Here is a 26,197-nt window from a genome sequence, read left to right as displayed (position 1 = left end):
CAGTCAGATTGGATTAGAGTCCATCCTAATGACCTCATTTTAACTGATTTACCTCTTTAACAGTCCTGTCTCCAAATACAGTCACATTCTGAGGAATTGGAGGTTAGAGCTTTGACATAAGAATTTGGGGGGACGCAGCCCATAATGGTGTCCTTTCATTTCTAATTTTTAGTCTCCTGGAGAATCTTGTCTCTCACTTCAGCCTGAACTGTAATTCTGTTCAGAAGTCTCTGCTGATCACTAACTAAAATGGATGCGTAATTGAATAAAAGCACCCAGCCCCAAAGCCTTCCAATAGGTGGAAAGCCAGGATGAGCCCAGCCAGCCTCTGGAAACCAGCCACTCCCATTCATTTGCAGAAGGCCACTCTGCAGTATCATGGTGGAACTTGCACGCCAAAGAGGACTTCTGCGGGGGGCAGTGTAAAAGGCAGCCGCCACTGCAACGTGCACCCCTGCCAGGCCCTGAAGAGTTGCACCTGAATTTCCCTCTATCTCCGTGGCTTGGCATTATAACATCACAACCAAAAGAGTAATGTTTTTGCCATGCTGTCCTCAAATTTTCTCTCTTTTTCCTCCGCACAGAAATGAAGATGGACTGAAAACAAAGCGTATTGCCTTTTTTACCACCAGAGGTCGCCAGCGCTCCGGGACTGAGGCAGGTGTGTGTTGGTTGGGAGATGCTGGTGTTCCCAGATGAGACAGCCCGGGTAGCCTGGTTCCTGCTCCACCAAAGAGGGGATCGCCCTTATCTTGAGCCTTCCCCTTCAATGCCCTGTTGCAATGCCACAGATGTCCATGTTCAAATGAGAACCCTGCACATGAGCTACGCCCATTCCTTCTGTCCCATGTGTGACACTCCAGTATCCTCAAGCCCTGCTCTCCTGCGTGGAGGCCAGTGATGCCAGCAGCTAACGTATGCAGCTGATCTACACGCCAAGCAGTGCCCTAGACAGGTTATGTATGTGAGAGTCTCTCATCCTCACAACGTGAAGTATGGGCCACAGTTCCCCATTTTGCACCTGGGGAAACTGAAGCTCCCAGGGTGTCTTAGCTCCGCTGCCATACCAAAATACCATCGACCGAGTGCTTCAACAGCAGACACTTATTTTCTCAAAGTTCTGGAAGCTGGATATCTGACAGGAGGGTGTCGGCACTGTCAGGGGCTAGTGAGGGCCTTCTTCCTGGCGCCCTTCTCTCTGTGTCCTGAGATGGGGGAGAGAGCGAGGACTCTGGTCTCTCTTCCCCTTCTTTTTTTTTTTTTTCTTTGAGACTAAGTCTCACTCTGTCACCCAGGCTGGAGTGCAGTGGCGCGATCTCGGCTCCCTGCAACCTCCGCCTCCCAGGTTCAAGCTATTCTCCTGCTTCAGCCTCCTGAGTAGCTGGGATTATAGGCATGTGCCACCACACCTGGCTAATTTTTGTATTTTTGGAGATGAGCCACCGCACCCAGCCCCTCTTCTTATAAGAATGTTAATCTCATCATAGGGGCCCCACCCACATGACCTCATCTAAACCTAATTACAGCTCAAATATCCCATCTCCAAATAATAATTTTGTATTTTAATACAATATAGGATGCCAGGAAGAAGGCCCTTCCTAGCCCCTGACAGTGCTGGCGCCCTCCTCTCAGATATCCAGGGCTTCACCATGTTGGCCAGGCTGGTCTTGAACTCCTGACCTCAAGTGATCTGCCTGCCTTGGCCTCCCAAAGTGCTGGGATTACAGGCATGAGCCACCGCTCCTGGCCCCTCTTCTTATAAGAACGTTAATCTTATCATATGGGCCCCACCCTCATGACCTCATCTAAACCTAATTACAGCTCAAATAGCCCCTCTCCAAATAGTGTCACATTGGGTATTAGAGCTTTGACATATGAATTTGGTGGCGGGCAGGGGACACAGTTCAATCCTTGGCATAGGGACTGACTGATTTGTCCCAGGTTGTGTGGCTGCTTCTCAGTAGCAAAGCCAGGTTTCATCCCAGAACTGTGGGACTTCAGCCCTGGACCAGCAGCTCAGTGCTGTTAAGTCTCTATTGATACACGATGGCATCTTGCAAAGCCCACATGGATCACGGCCACCTTTGGCCTCACAGGCTGAGGTGAGGCCGAGGTTGCACAGGGGCTTGTGGTCTTCCCCAAAACTCATCAGAGACAGAAATTTTCCTAGTTTTTGTGCTGGTCACACAATAAGGCCAGTTCAGCACAGAGTACATCTAGGGAAACAAGCTCTTTTAGTTCCATTATCTTCTGTGAGACGCAGGGGAAAGTATGGAGCTGTCCCTTTCATTAAACAACCAGCTCTGCTTCTTAACCTCAAAGCTACGACTTCCAAAGCCAGCTCCGTTCACAGAAATATCCCTCAGGATGCTGGCCCAGAAAACCAGAACCCATGTCCAAGTCGTTTTAAACATAATACAGCTTTCTTCTTCAGTTTGATAGATGGCTGTTGGCAAGTACGGATAGTGTGAGGTAGGGATGAGCGACGCCACAGAGGCGAGGACACATTTGCAAGAGGTGAACTAGGGAGTCTGCCACTGCTACACTCTTGGATGAACTGGTGTGCTTGTGTGTTGAGTATGATACACATAGAGATCTGTCCCATAAGAGCATGTGTGTTTATATGTGACTGAAAAAGGAATATCAGTGGAACAGATAAAAGAGTTCAAAAATAGAGCTAAGTAAATATAGAAATATATCAGGAGTCCCCAGCGCCCCCCAGGCAGCGAACCGGTATTGGTCCGTGGCCTGTTAGGAACCAGGCCACACAGCAGGAGGTGAGTGGTGGGCAAGTCAGCATTAGCTCCACTTCCTGTCAGATCAGCGGCAGCGTTAGATTCTCATAGGAGCGCGAACTCTATTGTGAACTGCGCGTGTGAGGGATCTAGGTTGTGCCGTCCTTATGAGAATCTAACTAACGCCTGATGATCTGAGGTTGAACAGTTTCATCTCTAAACCATCCCCTTCATCAGTGCTGCAGTCCATGGAAAAATTGTCTTCCGCAAAACCGGTCCCTGGTGCCAAAAAGATTGGGGACTATTATTATATAATATATGACAAAGACAGAATTTCAATTTAGTGTAAAAGGATGCTTGCTTGCTTTAATAAATGGTGTTGGTATTCCTGCCTGGAAGGGGGACAAAACACGACACTAGATTACAAAAATGTCTATGTGGCAGGAGGTTTAAGTATAAAAAAAAGAAAACAATAACATTTAAGGAATATAGGTATAATTTGGCTATCAGGGAGATCTTTAAAATCTAGTTGCAAAATCCATGAATAATTTTTTAAAAGACTAAAATCGTTGGCTTCATAAACATTCAAAAATTGTGTGCAGTGGGAAGCATCATAAACAAAGTCATAATGCAAACAGACTAAGAAGAAATATTTGCAACACAAATTGTTGCAACACGAATTGGCTTAAGTCCTTAATATACAAAGAATGCTTACAAATTGATTTAAAAAAAAAAAAAGACAACACAATAGGCAAAAAAATGGCCAAGGGATATAAACAATTTGCAGAAAAGGAAGTCCAGAGGGCCAGGAAACAAATGAAAATGTCCTTAACCACATGAATAGGGAAATGCAATTATGAATTTCATAACTGATCCTTTTATAAATGAAGGGCCTTAGGACTTTAGAAATTGAGTCCAGACATAGGGATTTCACTTGGAAGGAAGGGGAAACGAACACCATCTTCTTCATGCCAGACAGGATGATGGGTATGAGAACAGGAGCTAGTGTAGACCTCGTTCACGCAATCCACTTGTGTGGATTAGAAACGTGTCTCCAACTTAGAAATGCCGAATCCTTCCTGGGACCACGGAGGAGTGTGCAAGGAAGTGGGCTCAGCACTCAATGAGACGCCAGAGGGGAAAGTCACGGGCAAGCATGGAAAAGCACCATAGGAGCATGCGCAGTACCAATGTTCCAGAAAATGACAGCTGGCGGCCCGCAGGAGGATGTCTGGGGAGCCACGTGAGGGGGCCGCGCCCCCGGGAGGTTCTCTGGCAGAGGTGAATCTTGGCTTTGGCAGATGACAAAAGCCTCTTGATTCTTTAAACTTCATCTAGAAAGTTGAGGCCCACACCTGAGTGAAAAGAAGGAGGCTGTTTGCAAACCCTTTTCCTCAGTAGGGTTATTCTCTCAGGGCCATGGACCCTTGGGTAAGGAATTATCTATAAAAGACAGCTTGTTTGCAGAAGGACAGTAAAATTCCAAGTAGATTTATGTACATTCAAGTAGTCATATTTGTGCAGTGGCCTCATCCAAAAATAATTTGGATGGCCGTTTTTACGGTAAAAATCAGACCAGCAGTCATAAATAACTTATGAATAAATAATTACAGTTCATAAATACCCCGAACTGTGTTCTCCCCAGCCCAGTGCCCAGCATTTTCGACACCGGGCCGGGAGGTCTGTTACAGGTGTTGCCTCTGCAATCATAGCTCATTATTTCACCCGTCTCTTACCTAAAGAGGCTTCATAAACACCGTAGCGAAACTTTAAAATTGGAAAGCACAGAGGCCAGGTGTTTAGAATGTGCTCTCTGGGGAGAAAGTAAGCCTTTCTCGTTATTGATGTTCTTTCATGAAAATGTGAATTAGGGCAGGCTAATATTGATCATCTTTTTTCACTGAAGAAAAAAAAAAGGAAGCTTTTTGAACATTTCCTTACCTAACAAGGACTCATACAAAGCCATCTTTAGAAGGCTGGTGCACCTTCATTTCCGCAGGGGCCCCTGCAGTGAGTTCCATTCACAGTGCAGCTAACTGGGCAGATTTTCCAGGCGTTGGTTTTGGTATTCCATTATCGGCTCTCTCCGAATGTTCTTGGAGGCCAGGTTACCCATTACCATTGTTATTGCAGCTACATGTGTGGAGGAAATCCAGAGCTGAGGCAGGGTAGCTATGATCAAGGGCAACCGAGCCTGGTTTCAGCCCAACAAAAGAATCCTGGCTTCTCCATTTTCCGTGTCTGGCAGGGAACCCTATGAGAGGGCTTTGAGGCAGTTGTTTTATCTTGAATTCTCTGAGCTCCCAGGCATGCTGTCCTCCCCACTCTCCAGGCCTTAGTAGAGAGGATAAAGGCACTTCAGAGATTCTGCTGAAATCCAAACCTCTGATTCCCATCAGTGTGCGTTTCCAAGCTCTTTCTCAACTCAAATGCTCTGGTGCCCGTGGAAACAGCACATTTGACATGATTTTCATGGTAATCTCATAGTTAGCCTAATTAATAAAGTCACTTAAACACTAAACAGTTGGCTGGTTTTTCAAAGAATGTCATCTTAAGAAGCATAAAAATAGCCAACTCTGGTATATTTTCATTAACTAGCTTTTTTTCATGGAAAAAGCAATGCATGTATATTTTAAAACACCATTTTTGAACAGTAGCAAAGGGCATGGGGTAAATATTCAGTCCTCTAGTAATTCCTTTCCCCAGAGACAACTATGGAATTCAGTGCATCTCTGGTAACCATTGTGTTCCTGTCTAACAACTGTATGTAACCTATATGCATACACATGTGCAGGTGTGGTGTGTGTGTATATAACATATACATGGTGTGCATGTGTGTGCATGCATGTGTGCAGATATTTTCTGGTACAGTAATAAGCCTTCTAGATATCCGGTTCTGAACTATTTTTTTTTTAGACGGAGTCTTGCTCTGTTTCCCAGGCTGGAGTGCAGCAGCACAATCTCGATTCGCTGCAACCTCCTCCTCCCAGGTTCAAGCAATTCTCCTGCCTCAGCCTCCCGAGTTGCTGGGATTACAGGTGCCCACCACCACGCCCAGCTAATTTTTGTAACTTTAGTAGAGATAGAGTTTCACCATCTTGGCCAGCCTGGTCTTGAACTCCTGACTTCGTGATCCCCCTGCCTCGGCCTCCCAAAGTGCTAGGATTACAGGTGTGAGCCACCATGCCTGGAGCACCTTCCCTTTTCAATTGATGGGTAGCTCTTGAGTATCACTTCATACCCCCATACATGTAGACCTGCCCCATGCTTTGTAATAGCTGCAATTATTCTATTACTCATTGAACCAACCCTCTGTGGCTGGACACATAGGTTGTCATAGATTGTCCTCTACCTCTGCCACTGAGTGTCCTCATTCTCACATCTTTGCCACACATGCATGTAAGGCTGTCTGTAGAATGAGAATTGCTAGGTCGATGAGGTAAGCATTTTGTTTTGATAGGTTTGCCAAAATGCCCTCTGGAGGTTGCATCCATTTATACACCCACCTGGTCACCACGGTGTGATGGTCCAAAATTATTTTTAAATGCAGTCTGCTTTGCCCTGTCTTTGCAGCGTGTGTGCTGGAATTTCCGGCCTTCCTAAGTGAGTCTTTGGAAGTCCTTTGCCTGAACGACAACCACCTCGATGCAGTCCCTCCCTCGGTTTGCCTACTGAAGAGCTTATCAGAGCTCTACTTGGGAAAGTAAGTACACATCTGGAGGGGCCGTGCTGGCTCTGCTGGCCCAGAGAGGCAGAACACCCATCCCTAAACCAACTGGGACACAGAAAGCCAGGCAGAAAGAAGCCATCTACTTTCCAAGAAGCAGTAGTAGGATTTTCAGAACAGGGCTTGATCAAGGAGGTGGGGAGAGAGGAAGATGGAGTAGCGATGCAATGATACACACTTTTGCTACATCACTCGGGCTGTGATAAGGAGAACCACTCAATCATTCATCCTTTCATTACCGAGCTCCCATTGCATGCCAGCTACTGCCAGGGGTTCTAGGCAGTGTGCAAAGCTTGATGAGAATGTAAAACGTTATATTAATATTAAAGTGACATCGCCTTTTCAAGAAGAGGTAGTGATCATCTTTATGGTGATGTAATTAGTAGCAGAGACAGGAAAGCTGGGGGAGGGGACTCAATTCTAAGCCATGGGGATTTGAAGAAGACAGAGCTGCCCTTTCCACCACTGACGCTCCAGGAGAAAGGCTTTGGAATTAGTGTTGAAATCAGGGCCCAAAGTATGGGGTCTGGGGTGCAGGCTGCAGAGGCTGACAGGGGCCACGTGTGTGTGTGCGTGTGCGTGTGTGTGTATGTGTGTGTATGTATTATCTCGTGGTGAGCACATCTGTCTTCAGCAACCCTGGCCTCCGGGAGCTCCCTCCTGAGCTGGGGCAGCTGAGCAACCTCTGGCAGCTGGACACTGAAGACCTGACCATCAGCAATGTGCCTGCAGAAATCCGAAAAGAAGGTAGGGCTTCCGCAGCCCTGTCCCCTGCCATCACCTGCTTGGAAAGGCAACTCCAGTCCACTTGTTAAGTTCTGGGGGTGGAAATAGTTGGTGACCCATGGAGCCCAGCTCCAGGTTCCAGGTTTGGCAAGATGCTATAAAATTGCCCCTAAAGCAATCGTTATTGAGGGTCACTATATTCAGAAGGACCAGGTGATAAAACTGTGACCTCCTAGGCAGCAAGGTCTTTGTCCATAGGTTCTTGCCTTTTAGAGTTGACTTTTGGGGTCATTAGTGTCACGCCTTCCCTCCACCTGATCCAGTAGTCTTCCTTAACTGTCCCCACTAAAACACAAAGAAAGAGTTCCTTCACAACAGGATTTGTGTCCTAAGAGATGTAAGCACGTTCCCACACAGCTACCCTTTCCCCTAATGATTCTGCACAGGCCCCAAAGCAATGCTGTGTTACCTGCGTGCTCAGCTGCGGAAAGCAGAGAAGTGCAAGCTGATGAAGATGATCATCGTGGGCCCCCCGCGCCAGGGCAAGTCCACCCTCCTGGAGATCTTACAGACGGGGAGGGCCCCCCAGGTGGTGCACGGAGAGGCCACCATCAGGACCACCAAGTGGGAGCTCCAGAGGCCGGCTGGCTCAAGAGCCAAGGTCAAGGATGGTCGGCGTGCAGACTCCCTGTGGGGGGGAGGGACACCCCTTGGACTCCTTCTCCCTTCTCTCCAGAGAGCCCAGGATTTTCTTGGCCTAGTGTCCAAAGCTCAGGACCTTTGCAGGAGCCACTGTGTACTGTTCCATACCAGCTTCTGCCAAGGGCAGCGAATCATTTCTTAATGTGACTTGTGGTTTTTTCTTTTTCTTTTCTTTTTTTTTTTTTTTTTTTTTTTTGAGACAGGGTTTCACTCTGTCACTCAGGCTGGATGCATCCTCAACCTCCCCTCAAGTAACGATAACAGGGTGGGAGGATTAAGCGATCCTCCCACCCTGTGTGTTTCTGTTATAGTTACTTGAGGCTCTGGGACAGTGTTTCTTAACCCTGGCTGTCCATTAGATTCCCTTGAGAGGCTTTTAAAGATAGCAATTCCCAGGCCTCACCTCACTGCTCTCTGACCCCAAGGACTCAAGTTCAAGTGGTCTGGGGTAAGGCACCCCCAGGACTGAGAGCTAACCACTGTTGCAGGCAGTGAAACACACCAGCATCTGCCCCCGCCCCCCGCGCGCCCCGAGGAGGCTAAAAGCACTCCGGGACTTACTGCCCTGCCCTCCCTGACACCTGCTTTCACCCCAGATTCTGAAAAGTCCTGTTTCTAAGCCCTACTTAAAATGAATCCATCACTGCTTGAACCCGGGAGGTGGAGGTTGCAGTGAGCCAAGATCATGCCACTGCACTCCAGCCTGGTGACAGAGCAAGACTCTGTTCCAAAAAAAAATTGAATCCATCCATAAACCTCTTAATCATCCTGCTTTCCATTCAGTGCCAGGCAAATGGAAATGAACATTTTCCTGTTCATGAAACAGAGAAAAGAGCCCACAGACTATTGGTAGGAACTCCATCCCTGGAATAGAGCAGGGGCAGTTAGCCCTTTCTCTGAGCTCGGGGAACGAACACACATAGATAAGGCCATCCTCATCAACTGTATTTGGATTTCTGCCACCCTGTGGTTTCTCAGGATCCAAGGAGCAAGGAGGCTGCTTCATTGTGGAAAACTGAGGAGGCTTGAGATCCAGATGTTCCATGATTTTCCCCCAAAGCTCCCATGCTCAGTGCCAGCGTCTTCCTCACACAACCCCTTTCCAAACCTGGTTTGAGAAAGTAGGCATTTAAGCTGTGCATCTATTCTAACATGGACTCAGACGCTGATCCTCTAAAGGATGAAGCGCTGCCTGTTGGGGCCAGAACAGTCAAACACGACAGTCAATGCCAGGCCAATCCTAGAACATTCCAAGAGCAAATCTAGCTGACTCAGTCTGAAGGTTCTCTCCAGGAACCAGAATCCTCTGCATTCTCTCCTGCTTTGCCTTTTTCTTAACAATTACGCAATCTCATTTCTTGTCTTAGCTTCCTCTAGCTGAGGCCTGAGAGGTGAATTCATGCTTCTATTTTTCCTGACCTTCAGCCCCCACTTCCTTTCTGTGATGATTAAAGGCCCCCCACGCTTTAGTGGAAGGACGATCCTGTGAAGGCTGAGCCCGCAGCTCTCTGCGTGGCCGGCCTTAGCTTGTTGAGAACAGCTGTTTTCATCTTTATACAAAACCAGGTCAGCACGCTGTGTCTTGGAGGCTGACGCTGCCTCACAGAGATGACTCCTTGCTGTAGAAAACTGCAGCCTTAGCTTCTAGGGCCAGACTCTTACCTCATGCAATGATAGAGAAACCACCGTTTACACAGCCGTTCCCGGCAGCCTGACAGCTCATCTTTTGTTTGATTCCCACAGGGTGGGAGGGAGTTTCCCAGCATCCTTGGTGGGCGCCAACCTCTGACCCCCACAAGTTCAGAGGCCCATCTCCTCCTCTTGCCCTGGCACACAGGGAGGCTGAACCCCAGTGCAAGCCATGACATCAGAGCACAGCTTCCTCCCACAGGGCATCCCCTACCCATCTGCAGGCCAGACGGAGCCAGGCCCTCTGACGTCTGTCCAGGGCCTGGCCTCTGCTCTGCTAGGAGTAGACAGAAGTCCCACTCCCATGCCACTGGGCCCCTGTCCCTCGCCCCGATAACTGCTTCCTAAGAAACTATAGGGTGTCCAGAACTTTTCCACGGTTGTTTTTTTTCAGACCCCCAAGTACAGCTTCCAGAGTTATCAGTTGTCTCTCTCTGATTGACTGAAGCCTTTGTCTCTAAAATGCCTCCCTGTCACTGCCCTGTTGCTCAAGTAGGTTGAGTCTGTGGAGTTCAACGTCTGGGACATCGGGGGACCGGCCAGCATGGCCACTGTCAACCAGTGCTTCTTCACAGACAAGGCCCTGTATGTGGTGGTCTGGAACCTGGCACTGGGGGAGGAGGCCGTGGCCAACCTCCAGTTCTGGCTGCTCAACATCGAGGTGAGGACACCAGACGCCAGCCCCGCCATTTCAGTTCCCAGAGCTTCGCAGATCCGACTGCTTTTCTCAAGCATCCCCTCTACTGAGAAAAAAAGGAGCTATGTTCCACGGAGGTCCCCAGAACCGTGGTCCTGCTTGCTTTTCGCAATGAGGCACTTGAAACCTTTCTCTGCTGAGGGCTGGTGGTGCTCTTGTAATTTCCCTGCTTTCCTTAAATTTAGGAACCCCCACCCTTGGATCCAAAGGGGAGCAGGGTTCTCTTCCCATTATAAAGATGTCCTTGTCTCCCTGCCTCTGATGGCTGCTGTCATGTCTGTAGGGTCGGAAATCCCTTCTCACAAGTCCAACTCAGCACCCTCTGCAGAGGAGGTCACAGAACACCATAGACACCCCTCAATGCAACGGTCCCTCGGGGTTTACAGAGAATGAGGAGCACAGGTGCTGCCTGGGCTGACATTCCTATAGCAGTCTGTTTTGCATTACTATAAAGGAATGACTGAGACTGAGTAATTTATGAAGAAAAGAGGTTTATTTGGCTCACAGTTCCACAGACTATACAAGCATGGCTTCAGCATCTGCTTGGCTTTTGGTTAGGCCTCAGGAAGTTTTTAGTCATGGCAGAAGAGAAGGAGAGCCAGCATGTTACATGGTGAGAGAGGGAGCAGGAGAGAGAGGAGGAAGAGCCAGGCTCCTTTTCACAATCAGCTCCTCTGTGAACTGACATAGGGTGAATGCATTCATTACTGCAGGAGGGCACCAAGCCATTCATGAGGGATCTACCTCCATGACCCAACCTCCCATCAGGCCTCACCTCCAACACTGGGGATCACATTTCAACATAAGATTTGGAGGAGAAAAACATCCAAACCATCTCAAGGCTGCAGATTGGTGGCTGAGCAAGGGCTGTGGCATCCAGGGTCAGCACAGCTGGGAGCTCTGTCCTGTCCCTTGTTCAGTGAACAGAGACGATACTCAGCCGTGGGGTTCTCTGTTGCAGGCCAAGGCCCCAAATGCCGTGGTGCTGGTGGTCGGGACACACCTGGATTTAATTGAAGCCAAGTTCCGTGTGGAAAGGATTGCAACGCTGCGTGCCTATGTGCTGGCGCTCTGCCGCTCCCCCTCCGGCTCCAGGGCCACAGGCTTCCCAGACATCACCTTCAAACACTTACAGTGAGTGCCCAGCCTCTAGCAGCTCCCGCCTTCATGTGGGTGCCAGTCGCTGATCTTTCCTGGCATCTGCTTACAGAGAGCTCCTGAGGCTGGGTGGGGCTAGGCCCCTTCCCTGGCCAAGGGGGGCAGTCCACAGAGCTGACCCAGCCTTGGAGAGGGTGAAGACCTACCAGACGGCTGGCTGGGTGAGGCCTGGAGATGCCCCCTCTTTGCTTCCTTTCTGCCCTCTCCCCGCCCCAAGGGCCAGTGCTGAAACTGCATGGTGCCCATTGAACCAGGTGACTGAACATGGGCACCACCCATCCAATTGCTGCCCATCTCATTTTTTGATCACTGATCAAGGACAGACCCTGGGGAGGGAGGACCTAGCCCTTGCCTTTGGTCTGAGTGGTCCTGATAGCAGCCTTTGAGTTAAAAAAGGCCAAGAGTTGGGAGGGGCTTTCGGGTGGGCATCACGACGTGTCCATGCAGATAAGTTCAATTGCCCTGGGCTGACCTCCTGTCACTGGTTGTGGAGATTGTTTGCCACCTTGTAGATGAAGAAGCTGAGGTTCAGCAAATTGTGTGCCCTAATGGGAGTAAAATATACTGCACATTGCATTAGCTGCCCTGGCAGCTCTCAGATTCCCTCGCCCGGGGTGGAGCGTCACGGGTATTGGTGCGTGGGTCAGCCTGGGACACATTGGCCTGGCTCGGAATACGGGATGAGGCTGTCAGGAATTATTGCTTTGACCTTGAGAAAGTCCCATAGGGTCTGTGATAAGAGGAGCCCTGGCTCTGGGTCAGAACCTGAGACCAGCCTGCGTGAGCCTGTGCCTGCCCAGCTTGTGCCCTTGGGGGTCTCAATGTACCTCTGCACCTCACTTTCCTTCTCTGTGAAGTGCCATGTTTAGTCTAGGAAGACAGACTAAAGCGACAGTGTGGGGCACCCAGCACAGTGATTTGCACAAAGCAAGGCCTCAGTAAACTTCTTGTGTTGTCTTTCATGAGTTCTCCAGACTTGCCAGCATTCAGGACAAACCTCTTGGGAAAACAGAGAAGCTGCAGCACTTCCTCGGAGTGGGGCACGATGAGTAAAGACGGGTCTTTTTGCACACAGTGAGATTTCCTGCAAGAGCCTGGAAGGCCAGGAAGGGCTGCGGCAGCTGATCTTCCACGTCACGTGCAGCATGAAGGACGTGGGCAGCACCATCGGCTGCCAGCGACTGGCAGGGAGGCTGGTGGGTACCTCGCTCGTCCAGCTTAAACCAGTAGGCCTGCTTCCCATTGTTGGGGATCCTCACTTCCCCTCTCTCCTGTGAAGCCCATGTCCATGTGGCAAGGCTCAGTGGTTCTTGGTGAGGGAGGGTCAGGATGGAAGATAGTGGGTGGAAATGTCCCACCCACTCAGGCCACAGGGGCCAGGCAGGATCTGCCCCAGCTGGCGGGCATGCCTCGGGAATTGCCTCGTCCGTCTGTCCCCCAGATCCCCAGGAGCTACCTGAGTCTGCAGGAGGCCGTGCTGGCAGAGCAGCAGCGCCGCAGCCTGGACGACGACGTGCAGTACCTGACGGACAGGCAGCTGGAGCAGCTGGTGGAGCAGACGCCCGACAATGACATCAAAGACTACGAGGACCTGCAGTCGGGTGGGTGGGGCTGGGGTGGGCGGCAGGGTGCCCGTGAGAAATGGAACTGTCTGTACTTCAGCCTGGCCCTCAGCAATGAATGAGAGACCAATAATCTGCCTGTGTTTCTGTCTTCCATCTCCCTCCCCTTCCTTCTTCCCTCTCACCCTTCTTTCCTTGGAGGTAGAGAACACAAACAGCTACTCTACACCAGCATTGTGTTGGCCACAAGGGCAGACATATAAACTGATGGACTGGTCCATGCCCTCCAGGGCTGACGTTCAGTCAGGGAGACAGAGGTCAAACAGTTACAATCAATTCTCATTAGCCACAGGACTTATGTTCTGTAAAGTCACCATGATCACTGAAATAGCAAATACTAAACCAGTGCTCCTAGGAGAGACGCAGGGTTCAGCTCCTGCAAGCCTCTGGTCAGAACATTCTCATCAGCCCATCAATACAGAACCTTGTTTTATGTGTGTTGCTGCTTAAAGACACTGTACTTAATATATAGTGTTGATTTGTTGGCATTGAACTCATGGTTAACAGTACTGTTGCTCATTCCTGAACAAAACTTATCTAACACACAGGTTTTCTCCATAAGGCACATCGCAGCCTTCTCACGCTTAGGGAACTACACAGCGCTTCAGCACTTCACTTGGGACCATTTTAAACAGTGAAAGCATCAACAAAAAGCACAAAAATTCAAAAAACATGGCACTGACATAGACCACTAAGCAGGCCCCTGTTTTCAGCACGAGAGTTGAGAGTGTTGCCCTGTTCAGCCTCCGCTGGGAATGTGCACATTGGTCAATGCAAACTTTTCACCACTCAGCACATGTCTGCAAATAACCACAGGAGCATTGATTTGGGGGTCGCAGATAAATTTTAGTAAGAAGGCAAATTTGCAAAGGCGGAATCCACAAATAATGAGGATCAACTGTAGTTACCGAGGTGGCCATTAGCCTAGGACTTTGGCAAGAGTTACCAGGGGCCACCAGGGCACCTGTGATCAGGCTGCCAACCCGCCTGAAGGGTCCAGCATGTGGGGCATGTTGGTTTCTTCCTAGGAAGAATTTGTGACCTGGGTCCCCTTGGAAAGTAAGGCCACCCCAGAGTCCCTTTCGCTCCTTTGTCTAACTGCTGCTTCCTCCTCTCCTTGCCTGGGGCAGCCATCAGCTTCCTCATAGAAACTGGCACCCTGCTACACTTCCCAGACACCAGCCACGGCCTGAGGAACCTCTACTTCCTCGACCCTATTTGGCTGTCCGAATGTCTGCAGAGGATCTTTAACATTAAGGGCTCCCGGTCAGTGGCCAAGAATGGGGTGATCAGAGCAGAAGACCTCAGGATGCTGCTGGTGGGGACTGGCTTCACACAGCAGACGGAAGAGCAGTACTTCCAGTTCCTGGCCAAGTTTGAGATCGCCCTGCCCGTCGCCAATGACAGGTGAGGATACAACTTACCATGCCAGGCTGTGCAGGTTGCTCCCCGAAAGAGGGATTTGGGGTCTGGAGCCACTGGTGGCCTGAACAAGATTTCCAGGGATCAGTGCTGCCACTGCTGCCCCCTAGGGACAGGCCAGAACCTGATGACCTGCCTGCCTGGCCTGGGTCAGCGGGACAGTGAGCACAGCTGGCCACTCCCTCCTGTGCCCTGGGGTTCTCTGTTCAGGGAGTTAAAAGAAATCCATTTATTGAAAAAGTGTAGGAAAACGTGAAAGGATGTCATTAAAAATAATTTGTGGGAATTTCACTTTACAGAGGCTTGATTGCTTGGTTATTTGGTAAATGAGAATGAGTGGCCAGTTAGGTGGCTCACACCTGTAATCCCAACTCTTTGGGAGGCCGAGGCGGCCAGATCAATTGAGGTCAGGAGTTCAAGACCAGCCTGACCAACATGGTGAAACCCCGTTTCTACTAAAAATACAAAAATCAGCCAGGCGTGGCAGTGTGTGCCTGTAATCCTAGCTACTTGGGAGACTGAAGCAGGAGAATTGCTTGAACCCAGGAGGCAGAGGTTGCAGTGAACAGAGATCACACCTCTGCACTCCAGCCTGGGCAACAGAGCGAGACTCCTCAAAAAAAAAAAGAGTGACTGACTAGGATGTACGTGCTAATTACACAGCCTAGTTCAAAATGCAGTCCAACATGATTAAATCATGAGAGCAACATGATCAACTACTCCAGGGTGGATGGTCCGAGGGTCAAATAGAGGCACTCCATATAGTAGCTAATCATCGCCTCTTTCTGTGGACTTCTCCTGGATCTTTAACATACCCAGGTCTCACCAGTCCTAAACTGCAAACAAAACAAATGAGCCTCTCTCCTCCTTTTCCTCCTTTCCTTGCTCCCCAGCATCTGCTGCTCCTCATCACTTTGTGCTGGTGGCCAGGCAGCCCTCTAGGTGCCCCCAGGTACCCCTCCTGTCCTCTGCTGACCCTGCCCCAAGTACTGACCCTCCCCTCTGGAGGGCCTTCTCCATGAGGGGACCCTGCCACCCTCCCTTCCAGCCTCCAGTGTCCTCAGCAGGCCCCTCCCCTGCACTTTGCCCAAGCCATCAATTCAGCTGCCTTGGTCCTCCATGCCCCAAAGGAAGAATTCCCAGATTTTCAGCAGGGCCCGGCATCCAGAGGCTCAGGCCTGGGCTTCCAAATTGCTCCCACCTGGAAATCTGGCATGGCGACTGACGCATCACGTCTGAGACACCTGCGTTCTCTCCTCTGCTGTCTGGTCCCACCGATCACCTTCCCCCACCCCCCACCCATGGAACCGTGCTCAGGGAGGGGCACTCTAGGCTTGAAATTCCTCCCTGTATCCGTGACACCCATCCTCACCCCACCTGCCATGATATGGCCCTGTCATCTCCCAGTGAAACAATTCTGTTGACTGGCCCTTTCCTCCTTGTGACACCCACACCTGCTTCTGTTTTTGTTTGTTTGTTTACAGTTTTAGAGACTTTTTTCCATACGTTATTGGGGCACAGTTGGTATTTGGTTACTAAGTCCTTTAGTAGTGATTTGTGAGATTTTGGTGCACCCATCACCTGAGCAGTATACACTACACCCTATTTGTGGTCTTTTATCCCTTGCCCACCTCTCACTCTTCCCCACAAGTTCCCAAAGTCCATTGTATCATTCTTATGTCTTTGCATCCTCACAGCTTAGCTCCCACATATCAGTGAGAACATATGATGTTTGGTTTTCCGTTCCTGAGTTACTTCACTTAGAAGAGTCTCCAATTTCATCCAGGTCACTGCAAATGCTGTTAATTCATTCCTTTTTATGGCTGAGTAGTGTTCCGTCATAGGTGAAGTTTACTTACAGTGAAATGCCCAGATCGCTAGTATTCAAAACAATGACTTTTGACAAATGCATACAACTGTGCAACCAGCACCTGCCTGAAGATACAGAATGTTCCTGTCATACTGGAAGTCCCCCCACACTCCCTTCCAGTCATTTCCCATCCATATCAGCACCAGCACTCTGATTTCTAGCATCAGAGCCTAGTGTTTCCTGTTCTTGAACTTCTCAACTGCACAGAGTCACACGATATGGTCTCTAATTGGCTTCTCCCACTAAACATCATGCATTTGAGATCCATCCATGCAGTTGTGTGTATCAGGGGTTTTTCTTTCTGTTACTGAGTAGCATTCCATTGTATGGCTTTACCACAATTTGTTTATCCACTCACCTGTTGATAGACATTTGGATGGTTTCCAGCTTTGGGCTATTATGAATAACACTGCTGTAAACTGTCTTAAGTCTTTTTGTAGACACAGTTTTCATTTCTCTTGGGTCAAAACTAGGAGCGGAATTGCTGGGTCATAGAGTGTAAGTTTAATTTTATGAGAAATCACCAGGCTGTCCCCCAAGAGATTGTATGCTCCTCCAAGAGACTGTACACTCCATTTCCTCCCCAATATTTGTTGTCTGTAGCTTTTTCTGATTTTAGCTATTCCAGTGGATGTGAACTTGTACTTGACTGTGGCTTTACATTTTCTTCATGATTAATGAGGTCGAACACCTTTCATGTGCTTATTGGCCATTGGCATATCTTCTTTTGTGTAGTGTCTATTCAAGTTTTATGCCTATTTTAGGATTAGAATGTTTTCCTTTTTGGTACTGATATGTACTTCTTTATATCTTCTGGATACAAGTTATTTCTCAGATATATGATTTGCAAATATTTTCTCCCAGTCTATGACTTGCTTTTTTTATATTAATGAAGTCTAACTTTTTAATTTTGTGATTATTGCTTTTTGTTTCATCTTTAAGAAATATTTGCTTATACTATGATCTTGACAATCTTTCTATATTTTTCTTCTAGAAGGTTTGTAGTTTAGCTTTTACTTCCAGGTCTATAATCTATGTCAAATTAATTTCTGTATATGGGGTGAAGTAGGGGTCGAGGTCCATTTTTTCCTATATGTTATCCCGTTGTTCCAGAACCATTTGTTGAAAAGACTTTCCTTTCCCCCATTGAATTACCTTGATTTCTTTATCAAAAATCAGTTGTGTGGGCTTATTTCAGGACTGTATTTCGTTCCACTAATATATGTGCCTATCCTTATGCCAGTGCCAAACTCTACTGATTATTGTAGCTTTAGAGTAAGAACTCGAAATCAGGTTGCATGAACCTTTTGTATTAGTTTCCTGTGATTGCTGTAAGATACCATGAATGTGGCATCTTAAAACAACACACATTTTTTCCCTTACAGTTCTGGTGGCCAGAAGTCCAAAATAAGTTTCCCTGGTCCAAAGTCAAGGGGTCAGCAGGATCATGCTGCCTTTGGAGGCTCTAGAAGAAAATCCATTTTCTTATCTTTTCCAGTCTCTAGAGCTGCATTTCTTAGCTCACATTTCTTTTATCGATATGTAATATTTTACATATTTATGGGGTACATGTGAGTTGTTTTTACATGCATAGAATGTGGAATGATCAAGTATTTGATCATTTGGGGTATTTGGGGTATTCATCACCTTGAGTATTTATCCTTTCTATGTGTTGGTATCATTTCAAGACCTGGCTTCTAAATACTTTGAAATATACAATATATTCTTGCTAACTATAGTCACCCTAGTCTGCTATTGGCCATTAGAACTTACTTCTAACTGTATGTCTGCACCCATTCACCAACCTCTCTTCATCTCTCCCTCCCACTGTCACACCCTTCCTAGCTTCTGGTATCTGTCATTCTGTTTTCTATCTTCATGAGATCAGGCTTTTTAGCTCCCACATACGAGTGGCAGCATGCAGCATTTGTCTTTCTTTGCCTGGTTTATTTCATTTAATGTAATGACTTCCAGTTTCATCCATGTTGCTGCAAATGACATGATTTCATTCTTTTTTATGGCCAAGTAGTATTCCATTGTGTATATGGATCTTTCTTTATCCATTTGTCCGATGGACACTTAGGTTGGTTCCTTATCTTTGCTATTGTGAATAGTGCTGCAATAGATAAGGGAATCCAGGTATCCCTTTTATACCTCATTTCTTTTCCTTTGTATAAATATCCACTACTGGGATGGCTGGATTTTATGGTAGTTCTATTTTTAGTTTTTTGAGAAATGACCATACTGTTTTTCACAGTGGCTGTACTAATTTACATTATAGCCAATAGCATATAAGAGTTTTCTTTTCTCTGCATCCTCACCAGCATCTGTTATTTTTTGGTTTTCTAATAGTAGCCATTCAACTGGGGTTATATGATATCTCATTATGCTTTTGATTTGCATTTCCCTGATGATTTGTGGTGTTGAGCATTTTTCATATACCTGTTGGCCATTCATATGTCTTCTTTTGAAAAACATCTATTCATATTCTTTGCCCTCTTTTAATGAGATTATTTGGGTTTTATTGAGTTGTTTGAATTTCTTGTAAATTGTGGATATTAGTTCCTTGTTGGATGAATACTTTGCAAATATTTTCTCTCATTCAATAGGTCTCTTCACTCTGCTCATTGTTTCCTATGCAGTGAAGAAGCCATTTCGTTTAACATAGTACCATTTGTCTATTTTTGTTTTAGTCGTTTGTGTTTTCGAGGTCTTAGCCATAAAACCTTTGCCTAGACCAATGTCCTAAAGTGCTTTCCCTGTTTTCTTCTAGTACTTTATAGTTTTGGGTCTTAAATTTAAGTCTTTAATCCGTTTTGAGTTAATTTTTGTATGTGGTGAGAGATAGCAGTCTAGTTCCATTCTTCTCCTTATGGATGTCCAATTTTCCCAGCACCATTTATTAAAGAGGGTATATTTTCCCCACTGTATGTTCTTGGCACCTTTGTTGAGAATCAGTTGACTGTAAATATGTGGATTTATTTCTGGGTTCTCTATTTTGTTCCATGAGTCTATGTGTCTATTTTTATACTGATATCATGCTGTTTCGGTTACTATAGCTTTGCAGTATATTTTGAAGTCAGATAGTATGATTCCTCCAGCTTTGTTCTTTTTGCTCAGGATTGCTTTAGCTATTCAATCTCTTGTTTGGTTCCATATGAATTTTAGAATCCATTATTGATCTGTTTAGGTTTACTTTTTATTCCTGATTCAGTTTGGGTAAATTTTTATGTTTCTAGGAATTTGCCATTGTTTTTTTTTTTTTCCCTAGGATTTCCAGTTTGTTAACATACAATTCTTCATAATAGTCTCTGATTATCTTTTGTATTTCTGTGGTATCAGTTATAATGTCTCCTTTTTCATTACCAATTTTGGTTATTTGGGTCTTTTCTTGGTTACTCTAGCTAGTGATTTATCAATTTTGTTTATCTTTTTGAAGAATCGACTTTTCATTTCATTGATCCTTTGTATTGTTTTTTAAGTCTGTATTCCATTTTATTTCTCCTCTGACCCTTATTTATTATGTGATCTCTTTCCTTCTGCTGATTTTAGGTTTGGTTTGTAAATGTCTGTAAGGTCCTTTTGGTCTCAAGTCATTTAAATCCAACTTTTTTTGATGAGTTTCTGTCTAGATGATCTGTCTAATGCTGAGAGTGGTGTGTTTAAGTGCCATAATATTATAGTATTGGAATCTATCTCTCTCTTTAGATCTAGTAATATTTGCTTTATGAATCTGGGTGCTCCAGTGTTGGGTGCATATATACTGATATTGTTATATTCTCTTGTTGGATTGATCCCTTTGTCATTATATAATGACCTTCTTTGTCTTTTTACTGTTTTTGACTTAAAGTCTGTTTTGTCTGATATAAGTATAGTGATGTCTGCTTGCATTTGGCAACCATTTGCATGGAACATCTTTTTGCAATGCTTTACCTTCGGTCTGTATGTGTCTTTACAGGTAAAGTGAGTTTCTTATTGGTAGCATATAATTGAATTATGTTTTTTAATCCATTCAGCCAGTGTACACCTTTTAAGTGGAGAATTTATCCATTTACATTCAAGGTAATTATTAATATATGAGGTTTTGTTCTTGTCCTATTGTTAATTATTTTCTGGTTGTTTTTATGTATTCTTTATTCCTTTATTTGTCTCTTATTGCTTATCACTGTGGTTTGGTCGTTTTCTGTGGTAGTACCATTTGAGTCCTTTCTCTTCCTCATTTGTGTGTTTGCTTTACCAGTGATTTTTATACTTTTGTATGTTTTCATGATGTTAAATGTCATTTTTCTTTTTGCTTCCAGGTTAAGGATCCCTTGAGCAGTTCTTGTAGGGCCAGTCTATTAGTGATACAAGGTTTCTGCTGAGAAATCTGCGATTAGTCTAATGGAGTCTCTTAGGTGACTAGATTCTTTTCTATTGCTGTTTTTAGAATTCTCTTTTTGACTTTAGACAGTTTGACTGTAATGTGCCATGGAGAAGAACTTTTTGCATTATCTCTGTTTGGGGATCTCAGAGCCTCCTGTATCTGGATGTGTAAATACCCTGCTAGACTTAGGAAGTTTTCATCTCTTATTTTGTTAAACAGGTTTTCCTAACCCTTTCATTCTTTCTTCACCTTCTGGGACTCCAGTAATTTAAACACTTGGTTGCTTTATGGTGTCCCATATATCACAAAGGCTTTACTCATTATTTTCTTCATTTTTCTTTATTTTTGTCTAACTCTGTTATTTCATAAGACCTGTCTTCAAGTTCTGAGATTATGATTCTGCTAGATCTAGCCTATTATCAAAGCTTTTGAATGTATTTTATATTTCACTCAATGAATTCTTCAGTCCCAGAATTTCCATTTGGTTTTTTAAAATGATATTAATATCTATCTCTTTGGTAAATTTTTCATTTGCATCCTGCATTGTTTTTCTGATTTCTTTGTATTATTTTTCAGAATTCTTTTCTATCTCACTGAGCTCCTTTAGTATCAGAATTTTTAATTATTTTTCCAGGATTTTATAAATTTGTTCTTGATTGAGTTGTATGGCTGGAGAATTATTGTGTTCCTTTGGAAGTGTTGTATGTCCTTGCTTTTTCATGTTTCCTGTGTCCTTACATTGATGACTGTGCATCTGGTGTAAGAGTTACTTCTTCCAGTATTTGAATTTGCTTTCATAGGGGAGAACTTTCTCCCGAAGATGCATCTATGGTGTTGGTTCAGTAGGGCACTTTGACTTTCATTCTACATAGATGCAGTAGTGTAATCTGTATGATTTCTTTGGCTATAAACAATGTCAGTGGTATCTGTGATTTCCTCAGTGATTTACGGTGCCATTGTTAGTGGAGCTTGTGGGGAAGTTTTGCTGGGGACAGGGATGCAGTTGGGTCAGTCTTTGGGCCCCAGTGGTGGCAGCAGGCATGCCTGTCTTTGGACCCCAGGGTGGTACACACTGGCACCAGTGTTAGAGGGTCCAGGCAGGCCTATTCTTGGGCTTCCAGGAGGCTTACTTGGATGTTGGTAGTGGTATCAGTGAGCCAGTAGGTGGGTGGATTCTTGGGTCCCTAGGCAGCTGGCATGATGTGGGTAATGGCAGTGGGAGTGGCTGGAAAACCCTGTAGGTCCCAAGCAGTGCACACTTGTATGGGCAGTGGCTGCAATGGGCTGGTTGGGCTTGTGCATAGGGCCATGGGTGACACGTGCAAGTAGGTACCAGCTGTAGTGGTAAGAGCAGAGTTGGTAGGCCCAACCTTTGGCCCTCAGGAGAAGTGTTCAGGTACCACTGATGGTGGACTGAGTTGGGCAGTCCCTCAGCCCTAGTCCATGTGCTCTGGCACAGGGGCCAGGGGACATGAAGCCAGGCCAGGTGGGCTTGTTTTCAGGCCCCTCAATGGTGTGTACAGGTACCAGCCATGGTAGGCAGGAGTGGAGTGATCCCCAGACCAGCAATGGAATGCTCAGGCTGGGGACATCAGTGGTCACACTGCTGCCCTGCCACTGGGGAGGGTGGGCCACCTTCAGTGGCAACAGATTAGGCCGGTGGGTGGGGAATACAAGTCACCACACCTTGGCCTTAAGGTGGTAGCCTATGCTTCACTCACACCTCAGCCCCAGGGGTAGCAGCCCACATTTCCCTTGCACCTCAGCCCCAGCACCTCTGGGCTCCAGGACAGTGCACAGTCAGTTGGGGACAGGTCTGTAAAATGGCTCCTTGTAGTCCAGGTGCGGTGGCTCATGCCTGTAATCCCAGCATTTTGGTAGGCCGAGGCAGGCAGATCACAAGGTCAGGAGATTGAGACCATCCTAGCTAACACAGTGAAACCCCATCTCTACTAAAAATACAAAAAATTAGCCGGGCGTGGTGGTGGGCACCTATAGTCCCAGCTACTCAGGAGGCTGAGGCAGGAGAATGGCGTGAACCCGGGAGGTGGAGTTTGCAGTGAGCCGAGATCACGCCACTACACTCCAGCCTGGGTGACAGAGCGAGACTCCATCTCAAAATAAAATAAAATAAAATAAACAATAACAACAACAACAACAAAAAAAGGCTCCTTATAGATTTCTTAAAGAACTAAAAGTAGATTACCATTTGATCCAGCAATCTCACTACTGGCTATCTACCCAGAGGAAAAGAAGTCATTATGCAAAAAGATACTTGCACACATATGTTTATAACAGCACAATTCATAATTGCAAAAATATGGAACCAGCCCAAATGTGCATCAATCAACAATTGGATCAAAAAAATTGTGGTATATATATACCATAGAATACTACTCAGCCATATAAAGGAATAAAATAATGGCAATTGCAGCAACCTGGATGAATTAGAGACCATTATTCTAAGTGAAGTAACTCAGGAATGGAAAACTAAACATTGTATGTTCTAAGTTATAAGTGGGAATTAAGCTATGAGGATGCAAAGGCATAAGAATAATACAATAGACTTCGGGGACTTGGGGGAAAGGGTGGGAGGGGATGAGAGATAAAAAAACTATACATTGGGTACAGTGTACACTGCTCGGGTGATGGGAGCCCCAAAATCTAAGAAATCACCGCTAAAGAACTTTATCATGTAACTAAACACCACCTGTTCCCCAAGCCCTATTGAAATTAAAAATTAAAATGTAAATAAAATGCCTCCTTAGTGTGGCTGCTCAGGTCTCAGAGAGTGTGAGACTTAGAGCGAGCACCCTCAGAGCAGTGCCATTGCACAATCTCCCATCAGTTAGCTTCAGGGCCCACAAAGGGCGAGGGGCTCTCCTGTGCCTTGGATTTTAGGAGTCCAGAGTAGGAATGTGGACCACTGGGGATTTCTCATTTACCTTTTCCCCACACTGGGGAATCTCTCTCAGCTCTCAGCCTAGCAGGCTGCCTTGCTTCCTTCTCCTTCTTTGCCTTAGGTATTTCCTGTCACTTTTCTGTCAAATTCCAGTGTTCCCTCTTGGATGATCTATTCAACGTGGGATTATCTACTCACTATTTTGCCTCTTCTCAGTGTCGGAGGCAAGTCTGAAATGCCTCTAGTCAGCCATCTTGAAGCCGTCCCTCCCAGCAGCATGGCACCCTGCTCCAGTGACCATCTTGCCTTCTTCTGTGCAAATCTCTTTCTTCCCCCTATCCTTTAAGGACACTTGTGGCTGCACTTAAGGCCCACCCAGATAATCTGGGATCTCTCCCCCATTTCAAAGTCCATAACTTAATCACATCGACAAAGTCTCTATTTCCATGTAAGGTAACAATCACAGTTCTAGGGTTTAGAACCTGGATATTTTGGGGCTCATTATTCAGCACATGACACCCTCCAATTTTGTTCTTCTGTTTCAAGATTATTTTGGATTATTCTAGATCCTTTGCATTTTCATTTAAGTTTAGAATCAGCTTGTCTGTTTCTACCACAAAAAAAAAAACTGTTGTGATTTTTATGGAGATTACATTGAATCTATAGATCAAAGAGCGCTGACATCTTAGGAATATTGGATCTTCCAATATGAACATGGTATATCTCTTCATTTATTTTGGTTTTTAAAAAGTTTCTCTCAATAATTGTTTGTTTTCAGCATTCAGATTTTCTGCGTCTTTTGTTAAATTTGTGTCTACATAATTTATGTTCTCCGAGATGGGTAAATGACATATCTTCTAATTTGATTTCCTTTTTTGTTGTTGTTGTTGCTGGTATACAGAAATATAATTTATTTTTAAATATTTACCTTATATCCAAAAACCTTGCTAAATTCACCTATTAGCTCCAGTAGATTTTTCAGGATTTTCTAAGTATGCTTCTTTTTTGAAAAAAAAGACAGTTTTACTTTTTTCATTCTAATCTTTGCATGTTTTTTTGCTCTTTTTGCCTGGTTGCATTGGCTTGGATCTCTAGTGAAGGCTTAAATAGATGGGATGAGAGAAGACATCATTATGTGTGATCTCAGGGGAAAGCATTCAGTCTTTCAAGTGTGGTGTTTTCTACAGAACTTTGTTATCCGTGGAAACTTTATCACATTGAGGAAGTTCCCTTTTATTCCCAGTTTGCTGAAAGTTTTTATCATAAATGGACCCTGAATTTTGTCCCCCAAAAATGCTTGTTCTGCCTCCGTTGAGCTAATTGTTTTCTTCAGTTATTTTTCTGTTACATGAATATGTTGACTGATTTTCAAATGTTAAACCAACCTTGTGTTCCCAAGATTCATACCAAAAACATCACGGAGCACCTCTTCTGTGTGCCACCACACGTCATGCTGGGGTGCCTGGGGACAGAGAATGCTCCCCGCCCTCTCTAAGCACACTCCAACAAGGAGAGCAGCAGGAAAGCCATGGGGCACTGCCACTGTAAGAGGGCCGTGTGAGAGACCCAGGATGCATGAGATGAAGTAGAAAAAGCAGAAAGAAACAGCAGGCATGGCCCGGGGCCTCCTGTATGGGGAACAAACACTGAGCAGATAGAGAAGCAAGGAATGTTCAGATGTGAAGGACACTCTGATGAAGAGGCATCTAGCGAGAGGTTGGGAATGTCCTTTCACCCAAGACCTGCAAGGCTGAAAAGGCCTCCTGCTTCACCACCTGTGTCTGCCGCGTCATGTGCACAGCCCCTGTCTACCTTCACCAGCCTGCCAAGAGGGGATCCTTTCTCCTCCCATTGTATGCCCATGTGTCAGAGCGTGTATGTCAGAGCTGAGACTTGCGCCCCTATGCTTGGGCCATGGGCTGTCATTGAATTTTCTTATAGTTTAGGGAGTCTCTTCCAGAAAGTTCTAAGGACATTTATTGTACCGAAATCGGTTTATTTTAAGATTAGAAGAACTGAAGGAAAAACCTTTACTGGGAAAGAGTCCAGCATCTGCACACCCAGGGGGCCGTCCTGTGCCTGTCTGGTGCCTGCCCCCGCAGCCCCACAGCATGCAGCTATTGCTGGTTTTCTGGCACACTTTTGGAGGGACCTCCCAGGTTTCAGCTGTTTTAAGATGACGACAGATGTGAAGGCCTTGCTGACACAATAATGCAGCATTTTTATGATGACCAAGAATGTTCTCATAAAACATCCCTCTTTCGCACAAATCAGGCTCATTCTAGCTTTTAAGACAATTACGTCGTGTCAACTGGCCAAGAGCAATAAATAGCTTTGAAGGCCAAAAATGTTACTCTGACCCTAATATCTGCATTGTCCTTGAAACCTTGCAGCTGTATTTGTTTTTCCTTCATCAACCAAAGTTAATGTTAAGTGATTCCCCAACTGCAACCCCATTTATAGAGAATTGAGTCCCATTTGCTGTCTGACATTTTTAGGACCACAGATGTTTTCATGTCTTCCCTTAGCCTTATTCTAGTCTCTATCTTAGAAACCATAGTAGACATATTAATGTGACCAG

The 26,197-nt window shown here is 45.9% G+C and overlaps 1 protein-coding gene across 8 annotated transcripts in view; it reads left to right on the top strand.

Moving 5' to 3' along the window:
• LOC105499251 (leucine rich repeat kinase 1) overlaps window positions 1–26,197 on the top strand; it is a 154,786-nt gene that overhangs the window by 104,286 nt on the left and 24,303 nt on the right. For all 8 annotated transcript variants that reach the window (XM_011771766.3, XM_071100553.1, XM_071100555.1 and 5 more), the window contains 9 exons: window positions 585–661; window positions 6,309–6,438; window positions 7,097–7,209; window positions 7,635–7,849; window positions 10,076–10,240; window positions 11,238–11,410; window positions 12,510–12,630; window positions 12,876–13,035; window positions 14,187–14,463. In XM_011771766.3, the coding sequence (XP_011770068.2) occupies window positions 585–661; window positions 6,309–6,438; window positions 7,097–7,209; window positions 7,635–7,849; window positions 10,076–10,240; window positions 11,238–11,410; window positions 12,510–12,630; window positions 12,876–13,035; window positions 14,187–14,463 (1,431 nt within the window). The remainder of the gene's footprint in view (window positions 1–584; window positions 662–6,308; window positions 6,439–7,096; window positions 7,210–7,634; window positions 7,850–10,075; window positions 10,241–11,237; window positions 11,411–12,509; window positions 12,631–12,875; window positions 13,036–14,186; window positions 14,464–26,197) is intronic.

This window comes from Macaca nemestrina, chromosome 7, assembly GCF_043159975.1.
Source record: "Macaca nemestrina isolate mMacNem1 chromosome 7, mMacNem.hap1, whole genome shotgun sequence".
Taxonomy (NCBI): domain Eukaryota; kingdom Metazoa; phylum Chordata; class Mammalia; order Primates; family Cercopithecidae; genus Macaca; species Macaca nemestrina.
Note: the sequence above shows the minus strand (reverse complement) of the source record. Positions and strands in the feature narration are given on the sequence as shown.